Consider the following 13,945-nt stretch of genomic DNA (forward strand, 5'->3'; position numbering starts at 1 on the left):
GTAGTGAAAAATAACCTTTTTAATTGTTATCAGGAACAAAGTGATTGTCTGATTTCTAGTTCCTGCTCATCTGTTGGGAACTTTGGACATCCAGTGTCCAGTTTCCTCCACACTTCACATTGTTTTGTGTCTTTTAAACATTTCATCATTACATGCTCACAAAAATAGAGAAACTAATTGATGTGTCAATCAGAAATTAAAGGAGTGTAAACCAAGGGCTGTAACTTAAGATAAATATATCCTCCTATTAACCTCTCAAATGGACTTTACACCACCTTATGAAGATCTACACATTTATTTACTCTGAACCAACAGGAGAAGCAAATGCCAGAGTTGTTTGCCACCTTCTTTGGTGCGTTTGGAGCAAGGGCACATCAGCTAATTTCATTGTTGGGACTGTGCACGAGTAAATAAAGAAGTGTGCCCTTCAACAGCCTGTTTTCCATTTTCCCAAATGTTGCTACAGCAACTAGGAGACATCATGCAGCAATATTGTACAGGTGGGAGCAACGACACCATGTTAAACAGCTTAGAGTGGGTTTTTTTTTTCTGCTGCTATTTAGTCTATGAGGTGTAGGCGAGAGAGGAAATATTTTCTAGTTGGATTTGGCTCTCATACTGCTTTACACTGTCCCAGTGTCCAAGTGGATCACGCAGTTGAAACAGGAAGGACCTGACTTTATCTCAATGTGAAGAGAAAAGTCTCTGAAAGGGTTGCAGAGTATGATCTCTGAAGAGCTTGTATTCATATATGTTTGCACAGCACCCAGCACAAGGAGGCGCTCAGTATCTTGCTACTGTAGTATAAATATTAAATAAAAAGGGACTGCAGGTTCGCACTTGTTGTTTGTGCAACTAGTATGTCAAAGCAGCCCAGAGACTTTTCAGTTGACAGTTTGTACTGTATCCATTCCTGCAGCATTCCAGTACTGGTGGGGATATTTTATTTCAGGCTGAAGTTTATGTTCTAGTTTAATATATACAGGTCAGTTCAGTGGTCCCCAATGTGGTGCCCCGCTCCCAGGTGAGCAGCGCGAGGGCTGTGCTGGCCCGGGCTAGCAGCGTATGCGCGGTGCCGACCCAGGCACGCAACACATGGGTGGCCCCGCCACTGGGCATGCGGCACATGGGGGCTGCCGGCACGTGGCACAGGCGTTGGCTCTGGACACGCAGCACGTGGGCGGTGGCGGCCCCGCCCCCGGGCGCATGGCATATGGGCTGTTCTGGCCCCGGGCGCGTGACGTGTGGGCGGCCCCACCCCTGGGCATGCAGCACAGTTGCGGCGCCAGCCCCAGGCGTGCGGCGCATGGGTTGTGCCAGCTCCAGGCACGCAGCGTATGGGTGGCCCTGCCCCTGAGTTCCCAGCATGTGAGTGGCTCCGCCCCCGGGCGCCCGGCAGCCCCAAAAGGTTGAGGACCACTGGGTTAGTTGAATGGTTCAGTCTAATGAAGTAATGAAAAATAATGGCTAGTATGACTTGTATATGTATTTTTCACCTGGGAAGCCTGAATTGTGTATTTTCAGTTCATAGGAGACTCCTCATCGCACTTGGGAGGTGCACCTCTTCCCTGTGCCCCCACCAAAATTTTAATTGCTAAATGGGGTCCCCCCACATGCCCCTTCAAGCCCCTCTGAGTAGCCCTCCCTGCACCCTGTCCCCCTGCAGGCACCAATTGCTCCTGCTCCAGTTTGGTTTCCATACCGAAGGCATGAAAAAATGTTTCTGCACTGTCTCTCTGACTTTATCAGTAACTGCAGAATGGGGAGCGCAAGCTCATAAGTCTTGATTGAAGTGTCTGTGTAACTGCATGTTGCTGCTTGCTGCCAAGATGATATTCATGCCTGACACAACAATGGATTTACAAAAGAGAGCTGATGTCATGACTGTAAACAAACAGGGTAGTTTTCTGCAGGAGAGGGGGGGGGGGGAACACATCCAGCAAGGTGCCAGGAGTTTTTAAACCTCTAACACAACAAAGTATTCCTGCATACCAAAACAAGCCCGAGCTTTGCTTTCGAAGCTATGCTCTCTTTACAGTACATAGACATGCTTGGTCAAAGTGAAGCCTCCGAGATTGCATCTTCTTCCAGTCAGAAGCGTAGTGGCACAGTATCCAAAGCACTGGCCTACAACTCAGAAGACAGGGGTTCTATTTCTGGCTCCACTATTAGCCTACTGGATGACCTGGGCAAGTCATTTCACCTGTCTGTGCTTCAGTTTCCCCATATGGAAAATGATGATAATGTCACCGATCTCTTTTGTAAAGCACTTTCAGACCTACTGACACAGCACTGTATGAGAACTGGGTGATATTAAGATGACTCCCCTGGCATGACTTAGTGCAGTGTCTCTTTTCCTCGACATACTCATTAGATGAGCTTCAGGAATGCTCAGTCCAGGTGGAATGCTGCCTAGTGCTACAAGTTGAACCTCTGTAGTCTGGCGCATACTGGGCCGATAACATTTGTGGTCCTGGATGATTTTAGTTAGCCGGATGTCCGCTTATCATGGGTGTGGCCAACTTTCCCATGGTTGCAGTAAAGTTTGTTCACAGCCACCAGTCCTGGCTCTCAGTGTTTGTGCGGTTATTTAGCTCTAATTTATCCCTAAATGTTGTCTCAGAGCCCAGTATGCAGGGGCAGTGTTGGCAATGCTGCGAGACAATATTGACCTCCTGTGGTTCAGCAAATTCTCTGGTTCGGCACCAGTCAGGGCCCAAGGGTGCCTGACTAGCAAGGTTGAACCTGTGTATAGAAACACAGAGTCAGTTCTGAGACAAGATTCATAGTGAGCTATGACTTTTTCTGGGGAAGTTTGAAATGGTGGTAAACAGCAAAAACTACTAGATGAAGGGACTGGTGAAAAAGAGGAGGAAGGGAGCTTGCATCTAGTTACCTGCATCTGGTGAGAGGCAGTATTTGTAATATGTGGTCTTTCAAAACAATGCTATCCCCTGGGGCTGTATCTGGTGAATAAGCAAGGAAGAATTTTGAAAAATTCTGTTTGATTTAGCTGATTCATTAGAAAAGAATGAATTATGTGCAAAGGAGAGCATTTACACCGAGCAGTCGGCTATACCTGTATGTATAGAAACACACAACTTGTTTGAATGTGGGTAGGATAAATGTCTTTTGTAAAGATGCAAGAAAATACCGAAGGCAGCAAAGAATTTTAGAGATGCTGAATACACAGTGCCTGCTTTCAGATTGATTGATTAAAAAATATCTGTTAGATGAAACATTTATGGCCTTATGCCTATTGATTAAAATGTTTCCATCAAATCTATTGGAGCAAAAGTTTACACATTCTCTGACACAGCCACGGGGGTTCACACACACAAGAGTTTAGGGAGTCTGCTTCCTAATCCCTTGTTTGTTTTTTGTGTACAAAAAACAATTAGGAGCAGTGGTCAGTCTTTAGAGTCTCTTTGTGTTTCAATGTTGCTTGTACAATATGTAACACTTCAGTGAGAGGAAAGAAGAAATGCAGCATTTGTTACAAACATTGCTCATTTGAGCAATAAGGTAACATGGGATGCTGTATTCTCAACTGCACCCGATCCTCAGAGTGACAGTGTGCCAAGTACAAAAATGCAGGAGACTTCTGGTATCCAACTGATCCCAGGTGATACCTAAGTAGGCATTTCATAATGAAGTTTAGGTTTGCTTGGAGAGAGACTGATCGTTCTGAGTTGTAGACCTGTGCAGATACATGTAAATAAATATGTCTGCCTTTTGGCTACAGCATTGCATAGTTCCAGAAAGCTTAAGTCTAGGATAGGATTCAAATCCAAAAATTGAACACTAATATTTGAATAATCATATTGACAGGTCTGTCCCTATTCCAGCACTGTTGGGGTGGGGTCGGGGGAGAGACAGGGTTTGTGCTTGTGGATATTGGCAGAGTCAGCAACTTGACCCTATGGAATTTAAGTGCTCATTTCACTCACTCATTGAGATATTAGATTATTCACACTTTTCCCCCTTTCTCAGGAGCATTCTAGTCCTGGGGGAATTCTGCAGTTTGGAGCCCAATTGCAGAATTTCCCCAGGACTAACCTTCAAATAAGAAGTAAATGGGTTAGTGTACTAGCCAGTGAAGACTTGGGATTGAATGAGTTTTAAATCCGAAATGGAAGGGAATATTTGGTGGTCTCAGTCTGCTGCTTTCTTTAGTAGATGCTTGTTACAAAAACTGCCATAGAGCAGTTCAGCACTATGGGCACTCTTGGCTCAGGACTACAACTAACAGGGCTGCTGCAGGTCAAGATTGTGGTGGATTGTCAGAGCTGTGCAAGAGGAAGTTTGCATGGCACCTGTCTGCATTCTTTCTGGCACTAGCCAATACTGTTTATTGGGCCTTCGTTTTGATCAGTGTACAATTCTTGCTCATTTCAGCTCTTTAAAAGCCACATTCCCAGATGAGATTGTAAAACTAGCTTTTTCTTTTCAGTACCAAGGAGGATATTTCAGAGGGCCATTTGGTCAGTTAGCACCAAACACTATGTCTGCACAGCAGTGCTATTTCGAAATAATTGACGTTATTCCAAAATAACATAGTGTGCATCTACACTACAAGCCTTTATTTTGAAATCATGTCGAGCTGGAGGACATCTTACTCCGACTCCTGGTAACCCTCATTTCACGAGGAGTAAGAGAAGTCAAAGGAAGAGTGTTCTTCCTTCAACTTCCTGCTACGTAAACAGCTTCAAAAGCTGAATTAAGCTATTTCAACTTTAGCTACACAATTGACATAGCTGAAGTTGAGTAGCTTATTCTGACGTTAGCCACACTGTGTAACCGTACCCTAAGGAAGAAAATTGGTTTTAGCCAAAGTCCAATCCCCAATAGATAGCTGTTTACCTGCCTATAAATAGCATAGGCCACGGTCTTGAGGAGAAGGAAAATAACATTAGAAAACTTGAATTGCAAAAGGACCATGCCTGCATGCCTCTTGATACCTGGGGGATAAATATTTGCCTTCCTTTCCACATGCATTCCTAAAATGATTATGCAGCAAAGGTTAAGTTTCCTCATACTTGAATCCACTGCCACTTCATACTACCAACTGTTACAGGTTTATAAGGAAAGTTAATTTTTAGTTCTCAGTATGTTCTCACTTAGAATGGGCAAGTGCAAAAGAATACGTGATCACAGACAAAACCTTGCAAGCTCAACTCCTGTGATGTTTTATACAAATTACTAACAAGGTTGTTTCTTTGTTCTGCCTCTTGTAGGTGGTCACTTCTTTCACCGCAACTCTCTGTCTCCTCGGAGCCTGGTCTATGAGAGTGAATTCTCCACACTCGAGCCTGCCTTGGACATGTATGATGAGAACAAAACCTGAAAGGAATGTGTGTTGGTTTCGGTTTCTTCCTTTTTTTGTTGCTCATTCCTGTTGTTGTATACTCCTTCCATGGGTGTCCTTTTGTCTGAAGAAGAGCTGCTTTTCCCAGAATATAAGCCTGGCTTCCAAGTTACAAAGATGAAGCTCAACTATGGTTGTTTCCAAGGACATCATCTCTGGGCCAACAATGTGTGTACACAAAATTGGCTGTTGTAAGTTGCAGAATTGGCGTGCAAGCTAGCTTTGTCAGTCCAGCCGAGTCTGTACTAAAGAGGGGTTGCCCTGATCAAGAGTTATTTTTGTACTGCAAAAGTGTGTCTTGAATAAGCACATGATCTTTCCATTGTTTTAATCATGCGCATGTTGGTTGACTATCAAACAAGCTACCTGATGGCAAAGGCAATTGCAAGTAAAGACACTTCATTTTTCTTCGGTCTCCCCATGAGATTATTGTGATGTGTCCCCTGTCTAAGAGGACCTGTAGAAATGGATTGACTTTCCTATTACCTTTTTAACTCTGGGTAGTGAAAAACAGGTTGGCATTAAAGCTCCAGATAGGAGCTGTGTGTGAAGCATGCATGAAAGGCTTCCAAGTAACCCAGTGCTTCAATTGTTCAGTTTCCACTGAAGTTGGACAAAGATTTCCTGTACAGAATGCAACTTCAGCCTTTCTTAGCCCCGCTGCCAAGTGAATCTCTTGACAACAGGGATGTTGTTGATGTTCGTGGGCCCAGCATTTGATCCTCCTTAAAATCATTATATTTCTTGGGAAACGCACAGGTATGTGGATAGTTATCCTCTCTTGATTTTTTTAAAAAATCCACCAAGTTTTTTCACTGAGATTTTTTAGAAGCCAACATGTTGTTGTTATACACAGAACAAAAAGTAAGTTTCCAACCCTGTTCTCCCACTGAGACCTGCAACAGTTAAATAACAAACTCTTTCTCAAGCGCTGTGCCCTTTCCTGTTGACATCAATGACATGAATGCAGAAAGCAGAAGAGTAAAGGAAAGCAACCATGCAGTTTTGACACTTGGAGGAAAAGCAGTTTTTACCAGAACGTGACAAAAAATGGTTGGGAAATGAATATTCTAAAGCTTCTAAATGGGTACTGCAGAAATAGAAAACAAGATGTTGAGGTTGGTTTGTTTTTAGTAAACAGTGTTCCTTTAAAAAGCAGCTCTGGAGAGTAAGGCAGTGCACCTTTTCCTACTGAATGCTGTGTAATTGTTTAACACATGTCAATATTTTCTCCATTGCAGTCTGAGTTACTGTAGGTGTAGAAATGCATTTGTGTCCTTCATAATGTGAACAAGATCTTCATTCTATAATTGTAATTTAGAACAAATGGCAAACTGAAATCTCCTGTTATCTTTGAATCTAAACAGCTTCTACTGTACAGGGAGAAACTTGCCTTCCTTTTATAAAGCAATCAGTCCTCTTGGCCTGTATTCTGACTTGGAGTGTGGTACAGCTGTGACCTACCCAGATGTTAAAAACAAGAAAAAAACTCTGAAGTGAGGAAGTGAGCTGCTAGCAGAGCCAACTTGGGCTGATGCAGAGTTGTATTTAAACTAATCATTCTAGACTGGATAGTGCAGAGTTTAAAAAGTTTTATCTTTTACAGCACCTTGTTTGTATTTGCCAAATAAATTTTATTGTAGTCTAATTTTACAAACATTTTTTTAAAAACCAAACTTTTTAAGAAGCACAGTTTTAACACACCCAGCATTGTGGCTATGAAACTGAAGATTGGTGGGTGATATCACTATATCACTGTTATCAAGTAAGAGACCCACAATCAGCATTTTTTGTTGTTCCTCTTTTAAATCTGAGGATCAGGGCAGATACTTATTGTGTGATCACCCCTGAAGCTGGTCACCCAAACTCCTTGAAAGTCTGTCTGAATTCAGGCACAGTGAAAGGCTGATTGGACAATTCTGGTTTTCATTCTTGTGGCTGAGTGATCATTGCATGCCGATCTGTAAAAACAGCACGCTTCCCAAACCAGACAAAGGCACAGAAATACAGTTCCCATCTTTTAAGTACAGAGTGACTTTTAGCAGGCTTGTTAACCGCAAGGCAGGATGGGCAGGTTACAGCTGGCTTGAGCTAGGCATTCTCACAAATTGTAAAGTTTACCTGCATCTAAGGCCTTGACTATGCAGCAGAATCCAGCCACCAGTGTAGCAGCAACAGTGAAACCCAGTGATGGGAAACCTAGTCTAGTGAAAGCGACGAGGAGTCCTGTGGCACCTTATAGACTAACTGAAGTGTAGGAGCATAAGCTTTCGTGGGCAAAGACCCACTTCGTCAGATGCATGCTTATGCTCCTACACTTCAGTTAGTCTATAAGGTGCCACAGGACTCCTCGTCGCTTTTGCAGATTCAGACTAACACGGCTACCCCTCTGATACTAGTCTAGTGAGTGGGTCGCATGTGTAGCCCTCCTTCATGTCAATGGGTTGAAAATGGTTGTAACCAAGACGGTCTCTTGGGATACTTGTAGTGCGTGCCAACTGAACCATAGCAACACTTTGGATGCAGAGGTAGCGCACAGCTCTCACAGTCAATGTTGCGTGCAATCAGCACGCACCTCATTTTACATGCCCTTGGCTTTACGTGTGCGTCACGTTAGTAATACTGGTAGGAAAAAACCCTGCACAGATGGGAGCCAGTGGAATAGGCAAATCCTCCACCTGGGCAATGTAGGCAAAATGTCTTGTAGGCCACACACAGAACCAGGCAGCTCACCACTGGTGCAAACCATAGTCAGGAAAAGTAGCTGTGAGCCAGTATTTACACTGGTGTGATTTACTCTGATTTTAAACAGTATTCAGATCTATTGTGCAAATCCTAGTTTATCCAGGTGCTTTGCCTGACTTGCTGTGGGAGTTGGCCTCAGCTCTATCCAAGTGGGCCACTGACAGACAAAATGGGGGTAATTTTTCTGTATAGGCGAGGCAGCCAGAGCAGCACTCCAGAGAGAGAACCCCTCCTTACGTTTGAAAGCAATTCTATTTCCAGTTCTAGTCTTAAAACCCCGTGCCCCAATGAACAATAACGCAAGAGGCAAACTCATCACCACTCAAAGGAGCAGTCTTTTTCAAAGTAATATTGATCCTCTGAACCCACTGATCACGAATTCTGAATTCCAATCAGTGCTGTTTTTCCTTCTGCTCAGCCCGTTTCGTTGCTCTGCTTCAGTTACAACGTAAACTAACTTTTTATGTTCTTGATACTTTTGACAATGTGGCCAACTCTTGTGATATTTGCTGCTTTTTCTTAAAGCTCCAGCTGCTGGAGTCATGTGAGTATGTGATACATCTCAGCTTACTGGGGTTTGTTTTTTTTTAAGTGAAAGTAGATCCTTTGCTCCAGCTATGACAGTTTACAGCTGTCAAGGATCTGGCGCTAATGTTTCTAAGTCTCATGGTTGTGGAGAAAAGCTGGAAAAAAATCCTAAAGGGTCAGAGGGCAAATAAAAACTTCAGTATAATTTTTAAAATAATATTAAATCTCATGATTTTTTTAAAGCCATCTCAGGATTTTAGGGGGCCTGATTCATGATTTTTGAAAAGCCCAGGTTAGCAATTCTTCTTTAGTAATATACTGGTGCAGTAGCTAATAAAATAGGTTAGTTCTGGGGTGTCTTGGAAGCTAACACTTGTAAATAACACTCCCTCATTTGGAAAGCTGAAAGGAAAGCTAAATGCCAGTACAACTAGCTGATCCAAGAATGCATGCTCTGATATGTACTGGAAGTCCTGGCACTGGGTCATATTAATCATGAGAGCCAGTGTAGGGAACATGGCTGATTTTTCCGAGACGTTTTCTTAGTTTTTGCTTTCTTTTTCAATATTAAAAAGAACTGCATTGTAGCACTGCTATCTTTTTCTAGTGTAGTGACACTGCAGGTGGTTGTCACTTTACAGAAGTAAAATGACTTAGAATCTACGCGGCACAGTGAGTTCCAGTTACTTGAGATAATTTTAAAGGCTAATAAAGGCTTTATAGTGACACCACTAATTTTATGAATTTTATTAAAATCCTTTTTATTCCAAATCCTACATCTTCCCTGTGTTAGATGATAGTGCCCCCTCTTCTCCCTCCCCCATTATTACCCAACTCCTAATTATGTGGAAGTTTTACACGCCCACCACCAACAGGTCACTTGTAAAATTAAGATTTACTTGTGTTCTCCAAGGGATGCTCTGAAGTTAAAAACAATCTCACAGCATATTTCTTGCCTATGCTACCAACAGTAAAATAAATTATTACAACTGAAAACATCTTTAAAAATATATAACATAACAGGTGTCAAGGCTTGTCCGCACTCTGGCACTCCGAGTGCAAAAGGTGGGGGTCTGCAAGAGATCTTAAATGCCTTGCCTCTATTTGGCTTCTGCTTACAAAAACTCCCCAAAGTCCTTGGCCTTGGGAGGTAGCTGCCACCACCAAGTGAGCCAAAAAAACCCACGATCCTTTTTTTTTTTCTTAGGCTTAGGAAAGAAGCACTTGAACTTCTTTTAGACGGGTATCCCCAAGCTCTTTTACCACAAGAGAGCTTGAAAAAGATAAACAGAAAACAAACTGCAGTCTCTAATAGCTGATGTCTTAGTCTTAGGCACATATACACAGACCCCTGCTACATTCCAGGACACAAGAATCAAATTGTCTCCTTAAAAAGATGATTTTATTAACAAAACAGAAATATATACTTGATAAAGCATATATGGTTGTTAGGTGTTACAGAGCAACTGAGAGAGAACAGATTAAAACACAGAAAAATAGTATATCTGGGTGCAGCTTAGATACGGTGCAGTTAATACAAGGAGTTAATACATGGAGTTAATACAAGAGAAGTTTAACCAAACAACACAACAAGGGAAAATAACCCGATCGCGTCTAAACATACAGTGATGATCCATACTGACCTGTACTTCTAGGTCCAGTTCATTTCCATGCTCAGTATTCCTTGTAGACATGGTAGTTCTGCCTGGTTCAATTCATCTTGCTTCCCCCTCCTCTTAGTTTAAAACTCACACAAAGGAAACAGCAGGTAGGTATATCTTTCAATTTAAATGTCAACAGCTTCTGCCATTGTCTCTACTGGCTCCCCACCAGCACCCGCAAGCTACCTGAGTTTAACCCTTTAGTCACCAAATGCTGGTAAGCACTCCTCCTATCCATCACGCCTTGCAACATCTGTATTGATTTGCTTCACTAAGTTTGGACAGTAAAAAGACTATTTTTTTTTTACATTTAAATGTGATAGCGCCAAAAAGCAACAATCAGGCTGGGTCTGTGTTAGACATTTCAAGAAACTACAAGACAATGTCAGTCTTTTAAAAATCATTAAGCCTATGAAATAACAAGATTTATAGTGACACCACTAATTTTATGAATTTTATTAAAATCCTTTTTATTCCAAATCCTAAATCTTCCCAGTGTTAGGTGATAGTGCCCCCTCTTCTCCCTCCCCCATTGTTACCCAATTCCTAATTATGTGGAAGTTTTACACCCCCACCACCAACAGGTCACTTGTAAAATTAAGATTTACTTGTGTTCTCCAAGGGATGCTTCTTTTAAAGGACAAGTAGAAGAAATGAAATTCTCCATGTACAAGATTCTATTTATGGAAAATAATATCAATCCTTGCTCAAGAAAGTCTATAAAATAAGACACCAGGTAATCAGAACCACTTGATGGTGTATAATTTCCCTTCAGGTACAGGTCTTAGTTGGTACTCGTGCTGAGAAGAGCTTTGTGGCAGTGTCATTACCTATACAACTGAGTATATGCCTCTCAAATTCTCACCCTTAGGGTATTCAATCATTTTAATGCTGCAGCAGGATTGGGGTCGGAAAGTCAAGTAGGAAATGCTTATGCCAGTGAGAGGCAGCCCAGGCTAGTGAATGGGCCACATGAGTGGCCCTTCTTCATCTCAGTGGGCTGCAAGATTGTTGTAACCAAGATGGTCTCCCCAGATAGAGTAGTTTTGCTCACTGCTCTGGGCATACCTGAATTTGCAGGGTGTTCCGATTGAACAATAGCAGCACTTTGATTGGATGCAGAGGAAACACAGGGCTCTTACAGTCAATTTTGTGTGTAATCAACATGCACTTCACCGCACATGCCCTTTCTTTCAGTGTGTGGCATTTTAGTAACACTGGTAGGGGGGAAAAACTATGTGGATAAAAACCAGCAGAATCTGAAAACCCTGCACGTGGGCATCGGTAAACAAAATGTCTAGTGGGCCACACACAGAACCCCAATGGACCACAGGTTGCCCACTACTGACTTACGCAGTGAGTTCTGACTGGAGCCTACTATTGGTTGAGTACACAGTAATGAAAGGGTGTGAAGCTTATATGATCAGACTCTAGGTAAAGGTAAATTTTACCACCTCTATGGGTAGAATTATAGTAGGGAAAATATTTCATAGTTCTATTACCACTGTAAGAGAAATGCCATCATTAGGAGCCTCTTCAGCAACACTTTTGCAGGCTTTCTAAGCAAAAGCTGCACAAATGTCAAGAAGAGAATATTACAAGTAAAACAAGAAATCATCAGTGAAGGGACTTCCTTGGTGTGTCCCTTTCCCTTTACAGTCTCACTGATCAGAGAATGAGATTGCCAGAGTAAGATGTGTGCACAAAATCTGTCTAGAGAAAATAGAGCATTTTAATTTTAAATGAAAGTTAATCTGTTTCAGGCTGTTTGTGTTTAATATCTGCCCTCACATTTAACGTTTGCCCTCACAGGTTTTTTTTGTTGTTGTTTTGTTTTTCTTTTAAAAGAAAGTTTCATAGTGTTAGGGTTAATTGTGACCAGATACTTACACAACATTATCAACAGTGTTAGTCACAAGCCAAAATAGCGAAAGAACAGGTTAAAAAAATGTAGATAAGTTAGAGGTATTCACGTTACAGAAATTTACGTAGCATACTCAAAAAAAAAAAATAGCTGAAGCAATCTTTGAACTATTAGGGTACGTCTAGACTACAGGCTTCTGTCGACAGAAGTTTTGACAGATACTGTCGACAAAACTTCTGTCGACAAAGAGTGTCTAGACTACATTGAGTTCTGTCGACAAAGCAAGCTGCTTTGTCGACATGAGTGTGGACGCAAAGGACAGTTTACATGCAATAACACCTTCTGTCGACAGAAACTCTGTCAACAGAAGGCGTTATGCCTCGTAAAATGAGGTTTACCAGACAAAACTGCTGAGTTCTGTCGACGTTATGTCGACAGAACTCAGCGGTAGTGTGGACGCAGGTATAGTTTTGTCGACAAAAGTCCACTTTTGTCGACAAAACTGTAGTCTAGACACACCCTTAGTGATTACAGTTGATTATTCATGGAGAAAGGTAAACATAGTGCCTATCTCAAAAAAAGAGGACCTGGGTAATTAGGGGTTAGTCAACCTAAATTAGATACTGGAACAAATTATTAAACAATCCATTTGTAAGCACCTAGAAGATAATAGAGTTATAAGGAATATCCAGCTTGAATTTTTCAACAACAAATCATGCCAAGCCAGCCTAATATCCTTCCTTTTTACTAGCCTGAGGGGAAGCAGTAGATATAGTATATCTTGATATTACTAAGGCCTTCTTATAAGCAAACTATGGAAATGCAGTCTAAATGAAATTACTATAAGGTGGGTGAAGAATTATTTGAAAGACTGTACTCAAAGAGTAGTTATCAGTGATTCTCTGTCAAACCGGGGGAGTTATCTAGTGGGATACTGCAGGGGCCTGTCATGGGTCTGGTAGTACTCAGTATTGTCATTAATGACTTGGATAATGGAGCGAAAAGCAGGTTTAAAATTTGTAGATGACACTAAATTGGGAGAGGTTGTAAGCACTTTGGAGGACTGGATTAGAATTCAAAATGATCTTGACTAACTGGAGAATTAGTTTGAAATCAGCAAGTTGAAATTCAATACAGCCAAGTGCAAAGTACTGCACTTAGGAAAGACAAATCAAATGCACAACTACAAAATTGTGAATAACTGGCTTGTGTGGTAGTAGTGTTGAAAAAGATCTGGGGGTGATATTGGATCACAAAATGAGTATGAATCAACTGTGTGCTGCATTTGCGAAAAAGCTAATATCCTGGAATGTATTCGCAGGAGTGTTTATATAGACAATCTGGTAGGTAACTGTCCCATTGTACTTGGCACTGGTATGAGACCAATATTGTTTCTAGTTCTGGGCATCACACTTTCAAAAAGATATGGATAAATTGAAGATTGTCCAGAGGAGAGCAACAAAACCAAGAAAAGGCTTAGAAAGCATATGAGGAAAAGTTTTAGAAAGTTGGGCATGTTTAGTCTTGAGAGAAGACTGACCAGAGATATGAAGGACTGTTATGAAGAGGAGGAGGATCAATTGTTCTGCACATCCACTGAGGGTAGAACAAGAAGTAATGTGCTTAATTTGCAAGGAAGAAAAACTTCAGAACCATCAGGGGAATTGAGCTCTGAAAGAGGCATCCAAGGGAGGCTGTGGATCCACATCGCTGGCAGTTTCTAAGAACAAGTTGCACAAACAGCTGTCAGGGATGATTTAGGTTGACACGGTCCTTCCA

General features: G+C 41.8%; 1 protein-coding gene across 1 annotated transcript in view; it reads left to right on the forward strand.

The window, feature by feature from the left end:
• RNF130 (ring finger protein 130) overlaps window positions 1-9,993 on the forward strand; it is a 111,893-nt gene extending 101,900 nt beyond the window's left edge. Inside the window, exon 8 of the mRNA XM_075900529.2 lies at window positions 5,238-9,993. Coding sequence (XP_075756644.1) covers window positions 5,238-5,347 — 110 coding nt within the window. The 3' untranslated portion in view covers window positions 5,348-9,993. The remainder of the gene's footprint in view (window positions 1-5,237) is intronic.
• The last annotated feature ends 3,952 nt before the right edge of the window (window positions 9,994-13,945 follow it).

The sequence above is a fragment of the Pelodiscus sinensis genome, chromosome 16, assembly GCF_052426305.1.
Source record: "Pelodiscus sinensis isolate ZL-2025 chromosome 16, ASM5242630v1, whole genome shotgun sequence".
Lineage (NCBI taxonomy): Eukaryota > Metazoa > Chordata > Testudines > Trionychidae > Pelodiscus > Pelodiscus sinensis.